Raw genomic sequence first — 25,002 nt, forward strand, 5'->3', positions numbered from 1 at the left:
AGGAAAAACAAAAAGGTTCAAATATTTCAGACGAAATGCAAGATAACTTTTACACACTCTGTCTAAAGCTGTGATTCACAGGAACACAGATTTGGTTCATGACGAAGAGTTGATGTCACCCATTCAGATCCCCAATATATAGATGACAAACAAGTGCATTATCTGGTAGTAATAATGCACCACAACCTGAAGCTGCAGGTGTAGAAAACGACACGAACGCAATGCATAAAGGATCTCACAGAGGACTCTTTATTTATAAGGATACGTTTGTTTGTTTTTTACATTAAGAATCTCTAAACTGGAGGTATCAAACACACATATACACCATATGTGTGTTAATAGAGTTAACAAACAATGAGTTATCATGCAGAGAGTCCGTCTTTCCCCTATGTGTGAATACATTGCACACACATTCAGACTGCTACCACCAGGGATGCTTGAGGTAACAAGTGCAAATATTACGAGGGTGAGTGTTGTCGTTCTCGAGCCCAATGGCATGAGGTCCAGGAGCGAAAAAATCTGCTCTTTCATATCGCTTTTTAACCAGTTTGTCTGCAAAGAAGACAGCGATTACCAGTCGGTTAACCAACATTTGTTACTTTAGAGGTCTGCCACAAGTTACACACTGTGCAGTTTCTTTACTTACATTCATTCATGCAGGGTGTTAATTCACATACAGACATCAGTTTCTGAAATCCCATGTCTCAAATTAAAAATGCTGTTGTGAGAGTTTTAACTTTAAAAATGAAAGCCTGTTGAATTATCCCAGTCAACCACAATCACAGCGTTTGTCTCTGGATGAGAGGTGCAAGACAGAGACAGGTTCTTTGTAAGCTGAAGTGTTTTGTTACAGTTCTGCACAAACATAGTGCTTTTGAAAGGATTCCAAACCCCTCCAAACTGTTTTTATTTCTATTTTTCTGGAATCCTCAAAGCATTGAATGATTGTCAGGACTTACCCGCTTCTTCGATGTTTGTACATTTCTGGTACATGGAGGTGCGCAGGGTAGGCGTGCGGACATTCAGCATGCGAATCTTATCCACACGGGAGTCAAACACCCTCAGCGTGTGCTCCTTCTCCTCATCATCATGACAGAGGATCTTACTGTCGATGAAGGAGGCGAACATCTGCGTCTCCAGGAAACGTGACAGGAAGGGCAGATAGGGCTCTGGCTGGTCTGACAGGAAGGAGGCCTGCACACACACACACACACACACACACACACACACACAAACAAGTTGAAGGGTTAAATTAAATTTCATACCCTTTCGAGCAATGAGCAACTACTCTATAAACAATCTTTCTGTAGCTCTTTACCTTGTCAAAGTTCTGCATCTGGTCTCGATTGGTGAACCAGGACTCTTTGTCCTGGTTTGGCTGGATGACAAACACCTCGTAATCCGCGAACATCTGGGTGAATCTGTTGGCGAAGACCTCACGCACCTGGATGTTGGCCTGGTGCATCTTTAGCTCCTCCTCATCACATTGAAACCGTGCGTCTTTATTGCTGCTGGCGTCCTCTCTCACCTCCAGCTGGTGTTCAGTAACAAACACCCAAACACAGGGAACAGATACAAGTAAGGACAGGGGAAAAAAACAGAAAAGCTTGTGAGACGAAGAAAAGGAACTGAGGAGGGCATTTATTTGATCTTATCTGCTGGTTATCACTGAGCAGGGGGGTTATGGGAAAGGAAGTCAAGGACATTGGCTTGACTTAAGACCCAAAGCAAACTGAAACACGTTTTCTTTTTTTAGCATGTCAGTAGGTCGACTGGACAGATGCCAGAACTAAGGGGGCTAAAATAACAGAGAGCAGGCCCTGCACTGGATGATTGTGAAAGTCCTACTGTAAACTGTAACAGCAGTGAGTCGAGATAAGAAAAAGCGCTATAGTGAGGTCAGACCTCAGAGCTGGAAAGCTGTACACAGACGATGAGCTAATCCTTTCTTGAAAAGATAATGCTGCCCAATAGCATAAAAGCTGATTACAACACATTCACAGAGACGTTCTCTAATTAGCAGCTAATTAGTGCGTCTCTCAGGCATTAGATTGTGTTTTCATCATGCTATTATCACTGTTATTGAGACACTCTTGGTAAATTAAAAACAAGTCTTCAAAGTGACCGACTACATCTAGTGAAGTGAGTATCTGTAAGAGCTTTCTGTCATCTACGCTGTAAACATCAACCAGCACCTTTTCAAAGGAGTCTGGAGGTGAATTTTGAACTGATGAAGTAAAACATCTTCACAACAGTGATGTAGTGGCAGCTGTTTGTTCGTTAACATTATGGTAAAAACACAAATAGGACCAACAATCTCTGACATATTAAAATGTGTCCGTATACATATTTACTCCAAATATGGTAAAATGTCACAATTAAATAACTTAACATTTCTATTTATTTTAACATGTTTTTTCACAATTTTAGAAAAAAACATTTCTGATGAAAGAACAACAGTTTCCTCTGAGATCTGACAAAAGATCTATTGAGTTTGAAGTGTGGCACAGAAAGAGCGCCCCCTTTTGTCCATTGTCCCCTATTACAATAATGATGTTAATACTTACAGATAGAATAATAAACATGCACGTTTTTCAGTTTATGTAGTTGATAGAGGTTTCTATTCCGTCCATTTTTCAGCAAATGTGCCATTTTAAGCTTTCATGTACAGTATCTTATCTATTTGCACAGATACAAAACTGAATCAAATCTAGGTAATACAACTCTACGAGATGAGGCAAGAGAGACCTCTTGATTAAAGGAGAAGAAAATTTAGATCCTCCAGTTATTTAAAAAATAACAACAGTTGTATCTTTAATCAACATTATTTAAGCTTTCAAAATGTTGTTGATTTTGGGTGAAAATGTATTTACTTTGGTGTCAATTGCTGATCAAAAATATTGAAATCTCAGAGTATACTCACGGTTGATTTCCAGGCACATCCAAGTCAATAAGAATCTAACTTTGCGCTGAAGTTATTAAAAAAACAATTTTCGGGCTACTGACAGATTTACTTGATATTGTTTAAAGTGCCGGTGATATGATGTGTTTTCTTTGATATATCATTTTTTAAGATTATTTTGGGGGTTGCTTTTGTTTGCCTTTATTTGATAGGACAGCTGAAGACAGACATGAAATATGGAGGTTAAGAGTGGGGGATAACGTGAACCAAATATCATCAGGACTGGGAGCCTGCAGCCAGCATGATGAGGTCTGTAGCCTCTGTACATGGGGCGACTGCTCAACCAACAGAGCCAAACCAGTACCCTTAATATATCATTTTTCAACAAATTCAACATTTCTTTCCTCACCTTCTCCAGGCTGACCCCTGTCCTCTTGACCAGCGCTTGCAGTCTGGCGATAGTTTCGTTCTCCCTTAGCAGGTAGGAGTTGAGGGGCGAGGCCAGGTTGCCGTTACGTTTATCAGAGACCATATCAACCGATCTGAACCGGTATTTTGCCTGGCTGTCGTTGGAGTGAATATTTCCCTCTGGAGAAACCCCAAAGGACATGAGCACCTCGGAGATCTCCTGAATGAACTCCAGTTTGTTGGGAAACTGGGGCAACTCCTCTGGCAGTTCAATGAAGTGGTTGTCGATGTCCACAAAACACAAGTTGGCCTGAAATATGACAGAGGATAAGAAAATGATGCATACAAACAGAAGTATATGAAAAGCTTAACATTATTAGTTCTATTTGTAAAACAAGGCTAACTGCTAACAAGTCGAACAAGTTCTTATTACACGATGACAAAGCCAACAATGTCTATTTCAAAGGCCCTTAAGATTAACACTACCCGCCATGTCTGACACCACAACAACCCTTCTAACAAACAGCTGACTTTAACACACAGCTTTACAGTTAAGACGCTTTGCTGGTTAAAATTTTACGAGTGACGAAGTCATTCAAAGAAACTAAAAAATGCAGCATCGAAAGGAATGAGGAAAAACGTTCCTCTGTGGCATGTTTCAGGAAGACCTTACATCAGCAGTTTTACAAAATAAACCTGCCTGGCAGAGATACAGCTTGTGTTTGTGTTTCTGAGCCCAAAGACAATTCAACAAACGGAGGAATAGATCCCTGAAATCTAAATAAACATATCCAAAAAATGTTTTTGCACAGACAAAGAAAGTAACATATGTCAATGACAATGAGAGAGGGAGAAGGTTGTTTGATTGTTTTAGAGATGGGACAGTTAAGCAAAATCATCACTGCTCAATATCCAAATAAATCATGAGGAGAAAGTCATTCCAGGAAGCTAGTCTTTTGGTATTTGTACCTCCTGGGGCAGCTCTAACTTGGTACGGTCATCTTGTCCGTTGGAGTGGAGGCCCATGAGATACGGCACAGGAGCGTCCAGGAAGTGGAGGAGGGAGGCGGGCAGAATGGGAACATACACATGCTGCCACTGGTAGGGGAACATTAAGGCTGTGATGCTCTCTGCCACCGTCATCAGCCTCTGGTAATCTGTTTCACAAACAAATGAAAACAAGATAAACAGCGATGAAAGATTATAATTCTGCTGTGATGGGTAAGAAATGCAAAATGTACTGCACAAGAGAAGAGAACGATTAGTATTTTATCTTAATCTTAAAATAGATTTTTTTTTCATTGAAAGAGAGACAGCCACACTCCTTCTACATAACTTTTCCTCCTAAAGGTTCCTGACTACAACACTTTATGTTGGTGATATTGTTCATAAACACTCGGGCTAGTAAACAGCAGCATATGAAATCACTCAATGTTATCTCATTTTGAATACACTGTTAATAGATCAGCTCCTATGTTTGTTAGCATGACAGCCAACCCTGCCTCAGTAACAGGAGAGTAACTCTACAGGTTCATCCAAAAATAAAATAGCTTGGTTAGCAAGCAACACCTGTTTTTTTTTTAATTTAATTCAGGTGAACCAGAAGGAGACAAAGTGGAATAACTTGAAAAGACAAAAGAAAACACCAAACCCTGCTACAACACCGTTAACTTGTCTCTCTGGTTGTTGTTTTGTAAATGTAGGAGTGGAGTTGTTGCACCAGTGACCAACTCACAAAAGGAATAAGCTGCGATGAAAAACCTATCTCTGTTCAAATCGAGGGATAACACGTCCATAAATGTATGAAAGATAAATCAAAACAGGTGCTGGCTGCTATTTGAACCCAGTAAATACAGTAAAGGATGTTTATGTTATGGTAATAAGGAACACGTTTTGTTTGTGTCTTCAGAGGTATGTGTTCGTAAAACTCGAGTGGGTCGAATATGCAAGGCCCCTAAAGACAGATCTAGTGGAGCGAAATGACAAGGGACCCTGTGCTGCTGCCTTATCTTGAGAAAACCTCATTAATTTTTGTGGTTTTTTTCTCTAAAGTCTGTCCCCGACACACTTCCCATTACTCCTGTGTAAACACTTTATCTCTAAAAACCTGAGAACAACAGAGGACGTGAAGCTGCTCTTGTCTCAGGGTTTTTTTTATTAACTGATACCAAACGTAAAGTATTTAATAATAATAACATGCTCATGTGACCTGTCCTATATAGATAAAAACAGAAGAAAAAAAAAGAAAACATCTTAAATTGGATAAGAAAACTGTCCTTTTTTACTTTGGCAGTCTTCAGATCGTCTTGTGCATCGTGGGCTGATTTATTTTTGATGGTGACTTCACTAGTGTTACATTTTGTGGGCCAGTTAATAGTACTGTATTGGTGATTTGTTTTACAATATTTGAGGCCCTTACATACACACACACCATTAGTTTGGTCCCTGTGAGTTCACACCATCTAATCTACAGAGTACATCCTCTGTAGGACCTTTGTGACCTACATCTTCTGAAGGAGCCGGACCCTGAACTTTGACACAGCTGCAGTCAGCTGGCCCTCTGGCTAACGCTAAATTCCTTTGCCATGACTCCACATAGAAACACTCCTTCTATGTTCACACTCAAGTCAACATGTATACATGCAAATATGTGTCCTGCCCTCCTCATCTGCATTCCTGCTCTATGCCGTTGACACCTACTGTACATGTGACAGCGGGGCTGCCTCTCCTGATATGGTGCCAAAATAAATACCATTCCTTCATTTGGTCATGTGCTGCTCCTGCTCGATCCATGAGAAGAGACTCCTACCCCTGCCCACCCCCCCATTCCCCCCTTCTCAGCAAGGCTTCCTCTCCCAGGATGGGGACAAGAATACTAACATCACCCATCTGCTCTTAAAGCCACCGTAAAAAGAAACCACTTCAACTCAAGACTCCAACAGTCAAGTACTGTTGCTGCCTATGTGATGCTTGAACATTTTGAGCATGCCCACACAGAGACCTGGTAGCAGTTTTAGACTTGAGGTGATGCTTGAACTACAGACAGAGTGCAAACATATTCAGTACAGAGCTAAAAATAAAACAATAAAAGACGTGAAGCTTTTCTAGATCTTTAGTTCAGCACCATTCTGACTGAACAAGTTTTTGGATTAAATCTGTACTGTGGTTGTTTGTACAGCTTTAGTTTGTATACATTAGTTCAAATTAGTTTAAGAGGCTTGATCTAAAAGACGTCTAACGTGTTCTCCTCCTAACACATTTTTAAGTATGTACAAATATTCAGCTATGATTAAGACTTTATTTCATTACATGTTTTTCCCACAAAAATGTTCAGAAGATAAGTCTGTTTTGCACTTCAATGGTAAAAAGTATGAGAGAGGTAAGTGCTGTTAGCGTCTTCAGTATTACACACTATCAGCTATGATGTTGAAAGCAAGCTCAAGCGTTCTATTTATGTATATTTTTTAAACTGCAAACCTTAACACGTTAGCTGTCAAAACGTTCACTATGTGAATGCTAACTCCTGCTCTCTGTACTGTTAGTTTATCACTTTTTATATATGATATATATGATATTGTGTAGTAGACTGTGTGATTTTGTATATTATTGCAAATTTTTTATTATTAATTCCAGGGTGCCTGGGTATATTAGTATCAATACTTTAAGAGAAGTGCAGAAACATCTCTCCCTGCTGTAAAGAAATGTTAAAAATCTCTCAAAATAATCAGTGATACAAATCAGTAAAGGTGGTAAAATGTGGTTGAGGCACTGGAAAATAGCTGAGAATGGAAATTAGCCAAAGCACATTTTAGAATCACAAAAGTGAGTGAGTGATTTACTAAATGAAAAATGTGCAGTATAATGTGCTTTTTTATGGCTGAAAGACCCCGCCACACAGAAACTTGCTGGCAGATATCCAGCTTTAAATTTATGCTCTTAAACCTTATTTCAGATGAAGCATCTCTTCGGCTAAAAGAAGCTTTTGTTACTCGAAACTCCTTCAGATCTGTCCTTCATACCCTCGTCTCCCTCTACATTCATCCATCAAATATTCTGTCTCCAGCCTTTGAAATAACAAAATCAACAACAATGACTTAATAGCAGCATGTCACAGTTGTTGACACATGATTGACACAAGATGTACTTCCTGTTTGAGAAAGAGGGAAGCAGCATCAGCAGACAGTATTTGAAAATATTTTCTTGAGATGTCTTCATGGAGTAGAGACTGACCAGAGCATTTAAAAAAAAATATCTTTATCAAAGGAATTAATTTCCATGCTATTTTGAGCTCATTGCCTATATAGTCATCTTCTCATTTTCAGAGCATCCCTCTCCTCAGCGTGTGTGTTTCTGTGTGTGTGTTTCTGTGTGTGTGTGTGTGTGTGTGTGTGTGTGCGTGCGTGAGTGAGGGCTTTAAAGAGCGCAACGTCTTCTCCCAACAATCGCTCGTTTCTTCTCAGTGAGAGATTGCCAGGGCTTAACTCTAAACAACACAACACCCTTCACACGTTCTGCAGTGATGAGCCTCATGTGGTGGAGAAAAAAAAGAGAAGGTGGCATGATGTCACTTCCAGCCAATAATAATCACCCTGCATTACTGCTATCCTCCCTGTCTCCAAGTTGCCTAGCAACACCAGCTTTCCCCCCTTAAGAGCTTCTACCCCCGGCCCCCTAGCGTTTTGTAAACCATTTGCCTTCTCTTGCCAGTGTAATGGATCCAATCACCACACCAGACCCTGCAGCCTCACACACACATTATCACAAATAGTGAAAAAGACATGAATAACACCTTCTCTTATATTCTATTCAGTTCTGCAAAGGATTGGATCCTTATTGCAGCTACTACTAGTAAATGAGTCCTATAAGCTCTCTGCAGTTAGCAAAGGCTCAGATGAAACTCAGAACAATGTTGACGTGTGATTTCTTAAATCATAAAAAAAACAAAACGTAATCTTCCATAAAACAAGCTAAACTGAGCAGCTCAAATATACAAAAACAACATACCTATTGAGCTGAGAGAGTCTGAACATTTACACAGCCTGCCACTACCAGTGTATCACTTTAATGGAAACTCAACAGGTTATGTAATCTCTTTGGATAATTCTTCCACCATGCATATCAAACATGTGTCGTAGCCCACGGCGCTGGTTTTTGTGTCCTCACAACAACCATGCAGACATTTTAAATCCTAAAATATCTGAAGCTGGCCACAGACCTGGATAATGGAAGGAGAGAGAAGCAGTGACACAACAAGAAATGTTTCCTTTTCAGTCAAATCATTAGAACAGCGGCGGCTGTGGCTCAGTGGTAGAGGTTGGGGGTTATATTCCCCGCTCCTGCAGTCAGTCACATGTCAAAGTGTCCTTGGGCAAGACACTGAACCCCAAACCCAAAACCACCAACTGCTGCGTCAGCATCATGTGAATGTGTATTAATTAATACTAATGGTCACCTTTCATAGCAGCCTCTTCTGAGTAGTCAGAAGACTAGAAAAAAGCTACAGAAGCTCAATTCCATCGACATTTTACCATTTAAGAGATTTCAAAACTGAAGACTTCAACGAGTTCTTGGGTTTCTTTTACTCTCTGGTGAAGCTTTCCAATAGTACCAATGAAATAAAAACATTGCCAGGACTTTAAAAAAGAATCTTAAATAAATACTTCTTAAAGGACTAACTCTTTGTATAATTCTAAAGGGTTAGCATAAGGATCTTTAAAAAGCGGTTAAAATATCCTCAGACTAGCCTGCAGGAATCACCTGCTTACTTAATCTTATGACCTATTTTTGATCTAACGCACTATATCAACAACCATCTGAGGTTTTCTGTTGGTTTCTACATCTAAAAATAGGTAATGGACAAAAAATAAGTCAGGGTAAGTTTGTTACTTAATATCTTCAATGTACTGATATTTTCCAACCAAAATATATAAGAAAGCAAAAACGCAAAGTTCCCCTGACATTATCTAGTCTTATGTCATGACACAGATATGTTTCCCAGCTCCAGAGAAATCTCTGGAGAGTGGTCTCCTGACAGGATCACTTTACCCCATGATTCTCAAAAAACAGCTGTTACAGATAGTTCTTTCAATTACAGCTCCTTTAAAAATGTATACGTTTGTATAGGATATCAATTTAAGTCTGGCTTGCTGTCTATTTGTGATTTAAAGCATAGATTCTTGTAATCAATGAATCCTAATGGGACAGGATGCTAAAAGTAACATGAGAACATTGAGTTTATCAGTAGCACACAGGTTACTTACGCTGCGAGTAGAGCAGTATCTGCATCTCGAGCAGGGCACACGTGAACAGCTGGAGAACGTTCTCCACCCCCAGCAGGTGAAACATCTCACCGATGGCAAAGTCAAAGAGCGGCAGCTCACATGTGCTCGGCCTCTGGCACACCACGGGCCCGTAGACGCCTGAGAACTTAAGCGACCGTCCAGAGGGTGGCATGGGCACCTCATAGAGGATGTTGTAGATGTAGCTCTCCAGCGGGAGGGGTGGGGGCAGGGGGGAAGTTACAGCTTGGTGTAGCTGCTGCAGCACCTTCCTGCAGGCCTGAGGGAAGGCCATGGGTGTTATTAGGCAGATACACTTTGACACGTACAGCGTGTCACGACTGATGTCATAGGAGTTGAAGCGCTGCAGGCGAGAGATGGCAGGCGCAGCGTGGAGCACGGGACGAGGCTGGGAGTGTTGATGTCGATGGTCCTCTAGTCCCTTTGGCGAGGTTGGAGTGTGTAAGATGTCGTACTGCTCTGCGTTGTGCATGTGGTAAAGAGTCTGCATAGCACTGCAGATCTGCTTACTGGTCACCTCCTCAAAGAAGGTGAGGGCAAAGCCGTAGGTCCGCGAGCCATCCTCTCTGGTGATGATGAAGGAGTGGAACTGAGGCTCCAGAGAGTCGGCCTGCGTCCTGAACGACAGACCTTTCGGCATACAGAGCTGAGAGAGAACAGGAAGAAAATGTATCAGAGGATTTTGAAAGAGAGGGCATTCATGTCTTTAGCTTGGAAAAAAAGCAATTTAAAACTATTTAGGGCTGGGCTTTTACACTATTTAGATTGATTTATTTGCACTGATACTAAGAAATTGATGAGATCAATACCACTCTGGTGTCTGTGAACTTAGTACAGAGCTCGAGTCTAAACTGGATCAGCCAAGCTTATCTTAAACAGTGAAAACAAGGGTTAGTTGCTAGCCTGCTTCTGTTAGAAGTCGATCTTAATGTCAAACTTACTATAACTTCTATTTTGTTAGTAAACAAACTTGCTTGTGTTGAACGACAGATTTGAGGTTTTAGAATGAGTATTTTTAGTAACGTCTAGCTTAGATAGCACTATTGCACTTTGTTGGCAAGATCAAAAAGTAGTTACACCTTGTTGTAGTTTTTTTATCTCCCAAAACAATATATTTAAAGATAATTACATAAAGAAAGGCTAGCTTTTAGTTTGTATTTGAGTTTTTTATGCTAACTGTCTACAACCTGAATTCCAACTTAAATCACCATAATTATGTAAAGCTTTTTGCTTACTGATGTGACAAAAAGCCAATTTTAAAAAAGTCGAACTATTCCTTTCAGAGTTCTAAGCAAACAAACAAAATAAGCCACATTAAACTTGTTAATATCGTATAACAGGCCATGCTTTTTCATCAAATGTATCCATGTAATTCTGCATTTATTTGTTGAATCAATAAAAAAAAAATACTTTTCATAATTGTGTTATTTGGATTCCACTCCCATCAACCATCATTGTTCTTATGATATTAGTAATGTAATGACTGCGTGGAGATCATACCATGCCCACTGCATCCTGGTCAAATGGATTCCACTCGACATTTTCTGGAAAATGTGCTAGAACCTTGGATTTAAAGGTTCTCCGCAATGGACTCTGCTCAAAATTCTCACCTAAGAGTGAAAACAAACAAACAGAGGAAAGAGAAAAAACAAAAAAAAAGAGACAAACAATTAGCAGGAGTTTCCAGGTGTACATAGAGGACGACAGAAAAATGGTCTGATCAGAGGGAGGTTGAAAATGCCAGGCGCAGCTCCAGAGGAAAAAAAGCAAGTCAGCATATTTGTCTTAAGATGAAGATTGTATTGCATCATATAAAGCTGTCATCTGCATTTTGTTTACAGTTTATTAAGACAATATTGAAAAAGGGGCAGCATCATTCCAAAATGTATGTCAGAAAAGAAAATTCAACAGACTATGGGTTGTGATGCTTCCTGACAGCTTTAATGGCAATACAAATGAACACACAAAATTAACTGACCAATCATAGGAAGCGTACATTGAGTTGATTTGAACCCAGAGTAAGGCAGAAGTGATGCACACACCAAGGCAGTACTGAAAAGTCATTCAGAGTGAAGGGGGAGAGTAAACATTGACCAAGCAGTCCCAGCGCAGCCGCAGGCAGCACTGGATTCATGTGTGTGTGAGAAAGAAACAGAAGCGGTGATTGTCAAACATCAGCTCATTATTCAGCTGCTGCTGAGGGAAAGGGGGGGGGGGGGGGGGGGGGGGGGAGGCAGGGGGAAAACACAAACCAGGAGGGAAGAAATCAGAGTGCTCAAAACAGAAAGGACAGGTCCCCACACCTGTGCAGAAAGTAACCGTGAAAACTGAGAATTTGAATGAACATAAGAGGGCCGTTGAGTAAAAAACAAACAAATAACAAAACAAATCAAAAGAGTGCTAGGTTAAAGGCTGAAGGGTTAAAGCTGAGCTCAGGTTAAGAGGGGGAGGAGTGTGTGTGGTCGGAGGGTTACCTTCATTTGCCAAATTTCCTCTGGCCCCATCTCTGAATTTAGTAGCTTCTATATACTGGCATAAAGCTAAACAACAAATAAAACAAAAATATAATTAAAAGCCTGGTTCAAGGTGGGTAGCGCATCACTTCTCAAGTCTGTGCAAAAACATCCTGACAGCTCTGCTCTAGAAACGAGCTGCAGACAGGAAATTACCATATCAGGTGGGTATGCTAATTCAAGCCAGCTGGTGGGGTAATGATACAATGACACGGCATCTCTCTGTGTCATGTTCTCCTCTTCTTCCAGAGATCATGCAAAAAGTTTCATTCTGCTCTGATGTGGATGATATTCTCATCATAAAGAGTGTTCAGCCATGCCAGCAGCTTGGCTCAGCTTTGGCACAGTGGAGCTCGGAGCTAATTGCTAACATGCTAAAAAAGACAAGGCTGACAGGTATAGATTCACAGTGTTATATAGCATGCTGACATTTGAATATTAGCACATGTCTTCAGCGATTAGCAGTTTATAAGACAACTTTTGACCTGTTAATGGCGTTCAATAAAAAGGTTAGTGCAAGTTATTACCTTGGAAATATGAAAATAATTATAATACATTAAATCAAGGCTCATATGACATTGTTATGAAGGGGAGGTTAACTGTTTTTTGACCAGCATCATAAATGTTGCTTTAAAGTACAAGGGTGGCAATGTCCTGTAGCTGTTCTTTCAACAACAAAAAGAAAAGAAAGAAAATTAACTAATTGCTGTAACAAGTGTTGTCGGTGTGGCTAAAGCCTGATAGAACTTTTCCCTCTAAGCCAGCTCTGTTGAAAAGAAAACCTTTTGAAACACATTAAAGAGCCATAATGTTGCACTGGGAGACAAGTTTACTTATTGAGGTAAACATAGAAAGAGTTGTTTATTTTGAGTCAAACCTGCACACACAGTTTGTCAGCTGTAAATACTCACTAGAGCATAACATGTGTATCCATCCATACCTGAATATAGTCCCAAACAAGTGCGCTATTTACTCCTATTTGAGTAATGTTTGTTAGAAAACTGCAGTGTTCAGCTTTTTTAAAGGATGATTTAAACATTTTTACATGATGCAACAAATAGTTTTGACCTGTTTTTGAAGCTTTTTTTTCCCCTCTAGTTCATATCAGTGCTGAGTGACACAGATGGAGTAACAGAGTTGGAAGTTATTAAGAAACAACCACATTGTTTTTGTTGTCTTTTTAGGGGTTTAAGGTTTGAAAAAAAAAACCCACAAAAATAACAATAAAGAGTATGACCTACATAGCACAAGTATTACACAAGTATTCTGCAACTTCATAATGTGACATATCCGTACATGTTTGTCAACCTGTTGTTCAAATGTGTGTTTGGAGTCAGCAGACAGTCACGGGGCTGACCGAGTCAATGATGCTCTTGTACTGCAGACAGACTGTCCTTGGGGCAAAGTGAGATTATCTAATATTTTTTTTACATAAAAAAGACCATTTTATGCAGGCAGTCAATGCTTTTTGTTGTCCTCTTCATGCATGACATATGCCAAGCTCCAATGAAATGGTCCTTCTGGCAGGAACACAAATTCATGTCGAAGTCGAAGCCAAAAGTGCAGCTGTGTGACACTTTTCTAGTTACGCCACATCAAACTGTGACTACTCTCAGGCTGCTGTGGCCTTTGAGATATGAAATCTGGTCTTTCCTTTCATAGGACTATGTCTTTAAATGGGGGAATTCCATTTCAGTAGCACTTTTAAAATGACTGTGGCATCAACAAACAAACTCCTCTAATGATAATGTTTAACTCTTTCTGTCTCGACAAGGAATTTCTATCTAAGAGCATTAACTAAACATCCTGCTTGATATTCTTAAAAAGGATGGATCAAGGTTCGGTCTTTAGTCAGGTAAGATGCTGATAAAACTGACCAAAGTACTATTAATGATTCATTATCCCTTCAGTGAGTCCACAGGCTTATCCTCGTCCAACACGACTGCTATGGAAGGTGTTGAGTGGAGCAACAAACAAGTTGGAATTAGACTTTTAAGATGCAAACCCTGGCAAGGGAATGAAAGTCTAATGATTTAAGTGGTTTAATCCGTCAGTTACTTTCAGGTCCAAACTGCCGACAGGGGAGAAAAAAGGCGAAGGATATTACGCAAGCAAAAGGGCAACCAAAGGCCAAACAGTGAGATTATAATCATTGGTAGGGATGGGGAAGAGTTATCAAGGTCCTTATCAATTTCTCTAATATACATATTTATACTTTGATGACTCCTGAATACTATGTTTTGACTTTTTTTCAAATAGGCTGAGACTGACTTCTGCTGATTATGAGCTCGTTTATTTAGGTCACATTCCAACACACAAAGTGAAAACAGACAAGAAGCATGATGATGATGATGATGTGACCGGAGAGGTTTGCAAACACTCTCAGAACAAAGTCAATTGTTGCAATGTTACAACAAACATCTGGACACATCTGGTTATGGAAATAGGGGTTTTAGGAGGCCAATGACCTTATTGCATTATTGTTGGGAGAGTATTGAGGTTTTCATGTGTCAGGGCCAACAGTAACGTAAAGATACACAAATCATACCACAGTCTGCACACAGCAGGCCGTCGCACGATCACTGATTGTGAAAATCACGAGATTGTTTTCACAGCGTGCAGTACAGGAAAATGAGTGAGCACAAAGCAGTTTCTTTCACGCAAAACAAGGAAGCAAAAAACATTGCCTTTAAAAAGCCTGATTAAAATAATGGTTGCTAAATAATAAGAATAATTTTGCAAATCTGTTGTGTCCCTTCACTGAACTTCACAAACACTCAAATGAAATGTATTAAAGCAAATGACAAAGAGAAAGAGCTGGATTAGCCACCGTATTATAAGAATGAGGAAAATCATCTCTTTCATTATTTAGTTTTACGTCTTTATAGAGACATTAATACAGAGTTTTTAAAAAACACCTGCAAAATGACACTAGATATTGATGAGATGACAGTAAAATGCTGATGTGTAAATGAAACGAGAGACTCAAAATCCAGAAATTCAAACTAGAACATTTGCACAATTGCAGACATGAGCCAAAATAAAAAAATATTTAATTGAACCGTATAATATCAAAAGTAAAATGTAACAGTATCGGAAGACAAGCGAAGAACACAGAAAGGAAAAATTACTATAGGGACAAGTTTATGATTCAAATTATTTAAAATGATCATTCAATGGTGCCATGCATCTGCATACTAATATAACTATATATGTTAAAATTCATTTGACAAATTCATTTTAAAATAACGCTTAGGGTGTGAATTTCCCTTGTTTTGTCACATGGATAACAGGACGCTAACAGTTTCACAACAGTTTTGTAACAGTTTGAGCACAGCAGTGCAGTGTGCACACATTACCCAGGTGTTCCTTTAAAGCATCATCTTCACCTAGTAATTAGCACTAATGAGAAGCTCTCTCACCTGGTGGAAAACACACTTGTTGACATATGCAAACAAACATTTTCTGAATCCGTCATATTTTCCATCAAATGGACCATGATGCCATGAGAGCGTGCACCAGAAGCAGAACCTCGACCACCCACAGCTCTGCACCCCTTCCGTGTTCACACACCTTCACACACCTGCCGTAACACGGCCCACTGGGCTCAGACATAAAGGGATGTACCTCCAGACCTGCTGTAACACGGCCTAGTCTCAGAGATAAAGGGATGTAAGACTGTGACTTGAAAAGCAACCATTCAAACACGACTCGACTGCCCACAGCAGAATGTGCTGAAGCCACCGCTAGCACTTAAAAATAGCTCAGCAGCAAAAAAAAAAAAAAAACATCAATACTTATCACCAAGAGGACCCTGCACTTACATGAGTGCGACAGCTTACTCACACAGTTTATATTCCCAACAGAGACTATATGGATGGTTTTTCAAAGAAGGAACATATTTTCCAAAGACTTTCTCAGATTTGTTTTCTTTGAACACGCTCAGGTGTGGGACAGTTTAATGAGCGATAACTTTTAGTTTACTGAAACTTGGCATGTTAACATCACTTTCTTCCTCACCTAAATGAGCGATTTACAGCAAAGAAGGGAAGTATCTGTCAATAGAAAAATAAAAATATATTCATATATGTGTTGCACTGTACTTGACGGGAGAGTCAGCTGTTTTTCTCTGCACAAACATCCAATGCTCCTTACTCTGAATACATTTCTTCCCTACAAATGTACAACAAAACACTACAGTAAAAAAATAAAACAAGGAGCTCACCAGCACAAGTTAACCTTGCTGCACTATCAGTGTGTCTTGGATCAAGTAGGTTGGTGTTGAAGCAACAAAGAATATCATTTTGCCTGGTTTATTCTAAAAATCAGAGTATTCCTCTTTCAATATCTGCCATATTTTTATTTTTCATCGGATTCATGAGAATTCTGTGTGGCCAGATCTCCTAATCAATTGGTTGATGAAACAGAGACGGGTACCAAAATGAAGGACTTTTCACTTCAGTTGTGTGTACTGTTTTCCCAATCTCCTAAAGAGGTGGGATAGTGGCTAAACACACATGACTTGGATATTCAGAGTATCACAAATATAAAATGAATCCTTCCAACCTGGCAATGTAACTTTGTCTGGCTCACCTGTAAAACCTTTTTAAAACCAAGACTATGGAAACCAACACCCAAGACATTCAAGACATTCTTTATTTGATGTCTTCTATAAATTGCAGCCCTCCTGCTTGCAGGCATTTTGACTTATACTGCACAAGGAAGCGCACAGTTGTAGCCAACGTAATTACAGCTCTGTTGCATTTAGGGTTCCCAGTAAATCATGTGCATGCTTGAACAACTAGCTTTTCAAAATATATAGTGCAGGCATTATTATGTTATGAACTGCAGTTTTCTTCCCTTATTTTGATCAATCACAATTTATTTTCGAAAAAAAAAGTATGTTCTGTTGGCAGACACCGCGGGTAAAATAGTTCAACATAAACCTATGAAGTCAGTTATGTGTGTAAAAGAGTTCAACGAGAATTCAAATCTGTATCCAGACCAACCATCAACGCCACATCTGCAGATCGCAGGAAGTCGTTGTAGATGAGAAATCTTTCGATCAAGCCGTACTTTGAGGAAACTCCGCAGCTCAGAGTTTCAGCTCACTAAACATCTGTTAGCAGCAAGGGTATTGGACGGCAGAGAAACTTGACCTACAGAAAACACTCCGTCTTTAACACAAGAATGTGCTGCTTTAATTACTCTGCCATGAAGGGAAAGAAATGTAAACCCTTAACATTCAGGAGCAGGTAAGCTGCTGACTCAAACCATCTCCAACAGTCTTTTCCAACTGTTAAAAAGCACTGAAGTGGGATACTTTAAAGGCTATCCAGGACTGGACACATTACATACCAGGAAATGGAAAATAGTACTGATGTAGAGAGGGCAAGCCTGAATGTAGATTAAAGTGAAACACTACAAGTTTTACAGTTAACATTTAAGCCGATAAGTGGTTTACATAAAGTTGAATACAATCTATTGTTGGAGCTTGTTCTGATTTCCTATATTGTTAGAGCAGAAGAAATCATATCATATCATAACCAAGCTCATCAATGAATGAAATAGTGTTATAAAGGAGTAGCCTCCTAAATTTCAATGTTCCATTTCAAATTTGACTTTGAATAATATCCTGTATGTTCTTGACAAGTCTAAACACTACAATACCCATAAGCCTTGTGTTTTTTTATTTTTTCATGCAGAAGAAGCCAGTCTGAAATGTGTGAAATGTATTCAACATGCTTTATCTAAACAATTGTGTACAAATCGGGTCCACAAAGTGGCTGAGATTATGCAAAATACACCCAGAATCTAATACCTGATGAATCTGAAGGCAAAATTTCTGTAACCATTTTACGTTCAGTGAATGTTACAGTATTTGAAGTACTTGACGTTTCTTGCCAAATTGCATCTTGGGACTTTTAGTGGTTAGACAGATATTATCAGAAACCTTGAAGCGTCACTTTTCTGCTCCTGTGAGTCATGCACCATTGTTCAACAGAAAAACGTGATTTATGGCTCCTCCCATTGTGAATTCAATTTGAAAAATGATTTAAGTTTAATGAAGAATCAAATCACGAATCTCTACGCCCTAGCCAGTTCAGGGTTTGTCATGTTCTTGTAAAGAACAAAATGTTTTTTTATGATGTCGTCAAAGCCAAGCCAAAGTCAGAAATCTGTTAAAATTCTTAAACTGCATTAAAGTTCATCTGATGCATTTTCAAGCAGATTTAAATGCACTGATAGGAGACCCTTTGCAGGCCATACTGAGATGAAATATGAAAGCACACATTATGCATTTAAAGCCAGCTTTCATGTTGAGCCATTCATCCCCATTTGTTTGCTGAGTAGGGGAAGGGGGAAGAGGGGCTGCCTGGGAAATTCAAAAGGATATTTAGCATTTGAATAAGTGAAGCCTGTGTGTGCGTATGTACTTGTGTCTCTCAGCTCCCTGTGTTTCCAGTGTATCCTGTGAGCTGCAGGGTCATACATATGCTAATCAGGTCCTCACTATGCTGCCGAACACACGGCTGAAAGAGAAGTTCAGGTTGTTTCTTTTTCTAATTCACTGTACATAAGCGTTATTACATCTGAACCACATTAAAAATTAGGAAACTGATGTGGTTCCGAGTTAGATTTGTCACATTTCATCCATGGCACTGACACCAATATTCAACAGTTTGTTGGCCTAGTTTCAGAGATGGTTACTTAATTGATCTAAAATGTCTTAATCCACGGGCATATATAGTACTAAACTGTTCAGTTATGACAGTAACTATAGTGACTAAAGCTCTTTGGTTACATCTCTAATTTCAACAGACCACCTCTTCACTGCGTCATGATTTTGATCGTTATGTCTGAACATATTTTTTCAATAAACCTTATCAACAGCACTTTCTGCTGATGATCATTTTTGGGATCTTACGACTCTTTTCTCGCTAGTTTGTCGAGTGTTTTCCATGAAAAGTCAAAAAAGGAAGAAAAAAATTAGTTTAGTTTTGTTTTTCTTGATCACGCACAGCAGTAAAATCTCAAAATATTATGAAATACATTTCTTATCAACCCCACTAATGAATAAATATCCAATCATTTTCCCCAGCTCAAGTGTGCATCTCCAAATTCCTCTTTCTATATTACCATCGGTCCGATACCCGAAAATGTCAGTCTACTGTCATATGTGACAAAAAAAAAGCAGCAAATGCTCAAATCTTAGCACGAAAACGTCTCAAATCATTGATTTATTATCCAGATAGTTGCCTTTTGATCTTTCTAACTAATTCATTTAGGTGACTTAAAGATACAATATCTAAGTCCGCTGCCAGGAAGCTCTCAATCCATTCTACAAAAACAAAAGATGAAGTCGAGGCTGGCGGAGAATCATGGTCATTCTCTCTGCTACTTAAAACAACATCTACTCTTCTTAGTATCGTGTGAGAAATAGTCTGACTTTACTTCTCAAATAATCACAGCTTTGTTGATCCAAATAGGAACAACAGGGTTTCCAGTATTTGCATTCCTGCTAATCCAGCGACATATACGAAGTCCCATTTTCTTTTGCATTGTACAAAATGTGATGATTTAAGAGAATTATTGTTTCATGAAGTAAAATCAGAAATATTGGGGAGGACAGATGTGCAGAAACTGGAATGGCTGTTTAAGTTTGATGTGTTTAAACTTGCTCATTTTCTTTCAAAAGCTTGGAAAAGAAGACAGGATATTCTGTTTAACTAGTTTGACTTCCTGCTTTCTTTTTTTGTTTCTTGAGAATGAATATAGCTTACCTAGTGCACTCTGATCCGGGAACATTTTTAATTTATGGTGTCATGTAAGCCCATAAAACTAAAACCACAAATAACATCTGAAACATCACCCTTTCACCACTGACATGAAAGACACCTTGGAGTTTTATGTTTGGTAGTCAGCATTTGTAACCTTTTGCACTGGAGTTTCCACACCATTTCCTCGCTTCAACTCAGTACTGAAAGTCAATTTAATAAGGGCAAACCCCCGAACCTCTTCTACAGTAAACCGCAGCAACATGCAGTAAGTAGAACAGATGCAGAGATGTTTGACCACAGAGATCTACGTTGTACTTTCACCATAAACATGGCTGTCTCGTCACAGAGATACACTGATGCCTTGTGTTAGAATAAAGCAGAAAATAAAGTCTGTAATTTCATGTCACAGAATCAAATGACAAGAGGACAGCTGTGTAATCAGATTGTAAAAAAAAAAAAGACCACATTCATGATTACTTATTTCTACCTTGGGTATTTAGCTCTTGTTTGTTGGCTGTGGCTTGTGTTGTTTTCCTCAAACTTTTTATTGTGTGTATTGTCTTTTTTTTTTTTTTTACATTTGTTCCATAAATATTATTCTTTATCACACATCAGTTCATTCTCTGTTAACACAAATAACACAAAGGCTGACATTATTTTCATATAAATTAATCTCTTGAATGTTTTTGAAAAGCTTACAAAGAAAGGATGGAAGGCGCAGATAGAAAAAAAAAGAAGATGCATTTACTTGCTCAACCACATTTGCGTGTACTTGCAGTACGTCTGATAAACTAGGTCAGAGCTGTGCCTTTTTATTTTTTCAAAACACATCAGTGGATGTCCTTAAACTTACATTCATGTAAAAAATAGCCCCTTTTAAATTTGAACATGTGAACAGGAACTTGATTTGAAGAAGTAAAAAAAAAAAGGAATAGATGTGCAGAGTCTCTGAAAATGTAAGATGTTTTGGTTTAGTTTGCTTTATTGGAAAGAACTTTCTTTCAACTCTACAGGCCTCTCACTAGCCGCTGAGTCACGATAAATCAGAAATGGGAAAGAGTCCTCACTTGAGTCCATCCCTGTGAATCACTGTGAGAGCAGAAGCTATTTTTTCCCCAAGACTAAAAACAGTAAAAAAAAAAAACAGCTGACCAATTGGATTGTTATCCAGAAGTCAAACTAGTACAGGAGTATTGACCTGGTCAACAAGAGCTTATTCACATGAAGGCGCAAACTCAACAGGTCGAGCTAATAGTCAGGCTAGTTCATATTGGCAATGTGCAATACAACATGACCATTTTTGTTTTGACATATAGAACAGAGATGGGTAGCATTTACATTTTAAATATATTTGACTTTAAACGCCACTTCTGTAGTTCAACATTCAGGATTTCCCCAAACTCCACATGAGTCAGCAGGGATGTTTCTGTGTGAAACTCTGACATCACCTGTTGGGGGATTACTCGGCAGAAGTCAACACACTTGAAATGATAGATATCTCTTCACTGTTAATCAAACTTTCCTGCTATCTCAGCCATCATGACTTCAAAAGGAGACAGAACACCCTCTCTTACACAGAAATTCTGGAAACTTAACTGTAACCAAGCTTTCCCATTACTCCACCTGTACATGAATACTGAACCACCACAGCAGCGTAGTATTCATATCCACATCCCTACACATCCACTAACTTCAATAATGTATCCTATTGGCAGAACATTGTATAGCAGCAGTTTGCCTCTCTTACTTCCTCCCTTGCTGGCCCAGCAACGTAAGATTTTCCCCCAGACATTCTGCCTGTGTACCTTTTACTCAGACGACGCGGCTTAACTCTACCGTCTTCAACAGGCTGTGTAAAAGGGGTTTATGACTCAAGGATATGAATTAATACATTGTTCTGTTTTTTTATAACAGATGAAATCGCCTTATGAAAACAACTGTTTACCAGAAACTCCACAGAAAATCAAATGTAATTTATTTAACACCTACAATAAGACAGGGTAGAGGCAAAAGAGCTGCATGACATAAGAAAATGATACAATGTGCAATAGCATTCATTATAGCAGACGGTTTAAATGAGCTCCAACTTACATACACCTTGCTGCTGTTTGGGGTATATTAGACATTTTCTTTTTTTAAATGTTGTCTCTCATGATTCCAAATTAATACCAAATCGCAGAGTTGGTCAACAATTATGCTAACTATCCACTCTGTCGTCACAACATTCACATCAACTGGAGGGTAGCTATGCTAACCCTAAGCTGAGGCTTCTGATTATCCAAATGGTGTGAATGCATGGCTAACATATCGATTTGAAAGTCAAATGTTTACATGCTATATAAGTGTGCGGGCAGGGCATGTGTACATTTGTCTTATACATCTCATTTCAAGCGGTCTTTTGCGATGTGCTAAGTGTGCATATAATCAGATTGTAATGATGACAATACATGTTAAAACAACATAGAATAAATGTTCACAATTAGATAATACCTTTCCAACTATAAGAATCCTTCACAGTTCATGGTGGTGTTGTATGCTGAACTAATACAGTTAGAATACAGTGGAGTTATGCACTCATTAAGTGTCAGTCTGAGTTTGGGCTGAAGAAAATAACACTTCTCCCATAGCAACAACTTAAGAAAATCACCTGAGCTTTTTGAGAGAAATACTTAACACAGTTTGGACCAAAAACGGAAGGATGTCTTGAATAGGATCTTTTATTCAGAGATTAGATAAGCAGACATTGTGATATAACATGTTACATGTCCTACCACTTTCACACAGTGACTGCTTCACCTACATGTTTTTAAATGTCTTAGTTAATGTTAGGAATTAGCTTGTCTATTTGAACCCGGTATCTTTACAATTACTCAGAATGCTTTGTATCTGGCTGTGTTTCCAACAATCCTGTCATATACAAAATCTGTTGAGTCAGATGAGGAATAAGAGGAAAAAACAGGCACTGTTGCCATGATGCTAAACATTTTCCCTGATGCTCAGAGCCCAGATGATCAGGGACTCCCAGGCCACATTTCCCATGCAAATCATCTCTAAAGCACATGCTCATGTAGGAAAAAAATCACAACATGTAAACAAAAAAAGGTCAGTGTCATAGAATAAAACAGGATCCAGGTGTGTCACTACCTATTGTCCTCTCTCATTGGATATTTAATTTAGTTTATTATTGTTGTGAAGGGAAGGGTGTGCCCTTTAAGAGGCTATTGAAGAGGCTGGCTTCATGCACAATGTGGGTCTCTTGAGGATGCTGGGGGGGTCCATGAAGGGGCGAGTAACATTTTAGCCCCCAGGTTAATCCGCCCATGTGTTTCTACCTGTTCTCCTCTAAATAACAGCGGTGACAGCTAAGAAGCCTTAATGACAACATCCTCAATAACATTGTATCATCACCATCATCATCAACAAAAACCTAAAGCCTGAATCAGTGTTGCTTACATAAAAAAATAACAACAGCGCAATGACAACATCAAATCTTTCTGATAAATAGGGTAAAAATGAATTTAAATTCATGTCAGTGCGTTGACACAACAAGCCAGTAATCCTCTCGCTTCTCCCCGAGCTTTAAGGTTGACACACAAACAGGCTGAGAGGAGGCCTGTGTTCGCCTGTGTTCGCCTGTGTTCGCTGTGTAATTATCCTAATTTACTACATTTTAAATAAATAAGAGAGAAACGACATGTTATTAATAGATAGTAAAAGCTTAATAATAGCCGTATGCAATACCAGTCCTCCCCTCCCTTCTTGTTTGTCACAGCATCAGTCCGACATTTACCCCGATGGCTAATGTGCTTACCGGACAGTTCGTCGGGTTCCAGCCCGCTTTCGGTGTCGAGTCCGCAGATCACAAAATAATCTGCGAACCGGCAGGAACCGGAGCTGAAGCCGGTGGTCATTTTGAGTCTGGTCCGGTGGTCCCCTTATCCCCTCAACAGGGAGCATATTAAAGGAACTCGGAGGATTGATTTCTCTCTGCCATCTCGGGTGCTACGTTTACTGCGAAGCTCGAAAAATCTGTCCCGATGAATACTAGCTCACCTGCTAACAGCAACGTCGATTACATCCGCTTTTGACCCTTCACAATAAGACTCCAAACATTTAAAAGGACAACTCCTTTAACGCTGCACCAAAGAGAAACAACGTAGCTCTGCTATGCTAACTAAAATTGGCGGTCATTCAAAGTTAATCATTTTGTGTGTTTGTTTTTAGAAAACACACATGACAAAGGAATTGATCATAGACCATTAATGAAAAAAAATATTAGTGAAAATGTAATGTAGCCTACTAATACATTGAACCGGATGTAGCAGTGATACAAATACATGTATGTATGTACTAGTAAAAATATTGAACATTAACACACACAATACTATCCTCCATTCTGTGATAGTTTAATTGAAGAATATGGTCATATGGGTCATATCAGAAGCATCCAGCCTACTTAACTACTCCGTGGTTCTTATTTTTTATGATTTATAATGGCACTAATTAGTTGTAAATAAAAAAAAATACGTTTGTGAATTACAGTATATGCAGTAACAAGTAGCCTGCTACTTCAGGTTTTTTTTAGACGTCTATCTAATTTTGAAGGAAATTTCTTCTACTTCCGAGTTTACTCCTGCTTTCTCTAACTTTACAAACCTCAAATCAGAGCGTTGCAGTCAAAATGCACCGTGGTCCATTCACAGCTGTAATCATGTGCCGAAACTAAAGTACACCAAGTATCACCCATAGACTGTAAATATTACGGTATCACCAAGGAGACATTGTCTGTGCATCTATTTTACAAGGATTATTATTATTTTTTTTTTAAACGCTGAGTAGCCCAAATACATCATAACGTATTGGGGGAGTTGGCAGACATTTGTAGTTTATTTACTTGTCATTAGCCAAAAAAAATATATACAGTGCAAAATTTTACTTTTTATATGCATTTAAGGAAATGCATGATGAGTTATTTGTTGTATTGTTATATCTGTAGGCCTACTCAGACCAAAGTTATGAAACCGCTCCTCCATATGTCATACCTTTTTTATCTTACAGATCAACAAACAGGCTGGTGTTATGAGCTGGCACAATGTTTT

The 25,002-nt window shown here is 39.0% G+C and overlaps 1 protein-coding gene across 4 annotated transcripts in view; it reads right to left on the reverse strand.

The window, feature by feature from the left end:
* The window catches only part of dennd5a (DENN/MADD domain containing 5A), a 35,739-nt gene extending 11,787 nt beyond the window's left edge, over nt 1–23,952 (reverse strand). Inside the window, exons 1-8 of one of the 4 annotated variants that reach the window (XM_061037718.1) lie at nt 23,715–23,952; nt 12,084–12,149; nt 11,110–11,219; nt 9,571–10,255; nt 4,280–4,467; nt 3,312–3,620; nt 1,319–1,534; nt 960–1,194 (exon numbers count right to left, since the gene is read on the reverse strand). In XM_061037718.1, coding sequence (XP_060893701.1) covers nt 960–1,194; nt 1,319–1,534; nt 3,312–3,620; nt 4,280–4,467; nt 9,571–10,255; nt 11,110–11,219; nt 12,084–12,149; nt 23,715–23,814 — 1,909 coding nt within the window. In that variant the 5' untranslated portion in view covers nt 23,815–23,952. The remainder of the gene's footprint in view (nt 1–959; nt 1,195–1,318; nt 1,535–3,311; nt 3,621–4,279; nt 4,468–9,570; nt 10,256–11,109; nt 11,220–12,083; nt 12,150–23,714) is intronic. The other 3 variants (XM_061037727.1, XM_061037734.1, XM_061037742.1) reach the window with 3 other exon arrangements.
* Between the last annotated feature and the right edge of the window lie 1,050 nt (nt 23,953–25,002).

The sequence above is a fragment of the Labrus mixtus genome, chromosome 1 (assembly GCF_963584025.1).
Source record: "Labrus mixtus chromosome 1, fLabMix1.1, whole genome shotgun sequence".
Classification (NCBI taxonomy): domain Eukaryota; kingdom Metazoa; phylum Chordata; class Actinopteri; order Labriformes; family Labridae; genus Labrus; species Labrus mixtus.